This window comes from Brassica oleracea, unplaced genomic scaffold, assembly GCF_000695525.1.
Source record: "Brassica oleracea var. oleracea cultivar TO1000 unplaced genomic scaffold, BOL UnpScaffold00692, whole genome shotgun sequence".
NCBI classification, from domain to species: Eukaryota; Viridiplantae; Streptophyta; class Magnoliopsida; order Brassicales; family Brassicaceae; genus Brassica; species Brassica oleracea.
This window is the reverse complement of record NW_013617439.1, coordinates 116621-118296: the sequence shown is the minus strand read 5'-3', so window position 1 is coordinate 118296 and position 1676 is coordinate 116621. Positions and strand designations below refer to the sequence as shown.

Below are 1676 nucleotides of genomic sequence, written 5' to 3'. Positions count from 1 at the left end.
GCATGACAGCCCTGAAGGACATCATAAGAAGCTACGAGGCGGTTTCGGGCCAGTGTATCAACCTCCTCAAATCTGCCATCACATTTTCCGCTAAAACGCCAATGGAAGTAAAAGCGAGGGTGAAGGAATCGCTTGGGATCACAGCAGAAGGCATAATTGGCAAATACTTAAGTCTTCCCGAGCTATTCAGTAGGAAGAAACGAGACATCTTCGCTTCTATTCTTGATCGTATAAGGCAGAGAATCAAGAGTTGGACAACACCTTTTCTTTCGGGGGCAGGAAAACAAGTTTTGCTCAAAGCGGTGCTGGCTGCTATGCCGAACTATGCTATGTCTTGCTTCAAACTACCCACATCTCTTTGTAAACAGATCCAATCATTGCTCACTCGATTCTAGTGGGATTCTAATCCAAAAAATAGAAAGATGTGCTGGGTAGCATGGACGACGTTAACCAAACCGAAACACTCTGGAGGGCTCGGGTTTCGAGATGTAGAGAGCTTCAATGATGCCCTCCTCGCTAAGATTTGGTGGCGGCTGTTAAAGGATCCAATTTCTCTGCTAGCTCAGGTTATGCTAGGCAAATATGCGCGCCACTCCACCTTTCTCGAATGCACAATGCCATCTTCGGCCTCACACGGTTGGAGGAGTATTATGGAAGGAAGGAAGCTACTTATGAAAGGACTTGGCTGGGTTGTGGGGAATGGAGAGAAGATAAGGGTCTGGAGCGATCCTTGGCTCTCCTTGGAGGCACCTAAAGCGCCAATCGGGCCCCCAACTGCAACAAACGAGTCTCCATATGTTTGAGACCTGTTATGCCCATTGACCAACAACTGGGATACCGAGAGAATTCGGCTGCATTTACCTCAGTATGAGGAGACGATCCGCAAGATAATCACTAGCGCGACCCAAGCTGAGGACACCGTGGTGTGGCTATCAGATAAAATGGGGTCTTACTCCACCAAGTCTGGGTATGGGCTTGCGATGGAACAGAGGCAAAACGAGAACAATCTACTACCGAGTTGGGATTGGATGTAACAAATATGGAACCAGCAAATGTCACCGAAATTAAAAAGACTTCCTTTGAAAAGTGGCGAATATGGCCATCCCGGTGAGCTCAAACCTCGAAAGACGAGGGATGCAACTTTTTGTATGCAAGCGCTGCGGAGGACATGAGGATGATCTCCATGTTCTAGCCTCCTGTCCTTTCGCGCTAGGGGTCTGGGACCTGGCTCCCTTTCAATCATGGCCTTACGCATCTATTCCCTCCACTAATGTTCTGTTTACGGAGGCAAATAAACTGATTTCTTTTCCCCCAGTGGGACTGCGTGTTCCGTTATGGCCTTGGATTTGTTGGAATCTATGGAAAGCAAGAAACAAACTGTATTTTGATGGTCATGTGCTTGCAGGTTCAGAAGTCATCCTCAAAGCAATCAAGGATGCTAGAGAATGGCAGGATGCTCAAATTGATGGTGATATACCATGTGTGGCCTCCTCTGTCCGGCCACAAGCAAGAAGAATCGCTCGTACCCCACCACCACTGCAGGGTATCTCCTGTCACGTTGATGCAGCATGGAACCCCATCTCCGGAGTCTGCGGTATTGGCGGAGTCTTTCATGACCACAATAACACCTCTCGCACCAGTCTACCAGCGAACATCAACTTCTCCCGCCGATTCAT

General features: G+C 48.3%; 1 protein-coding gene across 1 annotated transcript; it reads left to right on the top strand.

The window, feature by feature from the left end:
• The first annotated feature begins 422 nt into the window (after positions 1-422).
• LOC106319927 (uncharacterized mitochondrial protein AtMg00310-like) lies at positions 423-803 on the top strand. Its single transcript, XM_013758317.1, has one exon. It carries the CDS (start codon positions 423-425, stop codon positions 801-803), a length of 381 nt encoding a protein of 126 aa, XP_013613771.1.
• The last annotated feature ends 873 nt before the right edge of the window (positions 804-1676 follow it).

What these genes read in the sequence shown, in the direction of transcription:
- LOC106319927 (XM_013758317.1), top strand. Translation starts at nt 423, where the DNA reads ATGTGCTGGGTAGCATGGACGACGTTAACCAAACCGAAACACTCTGGA.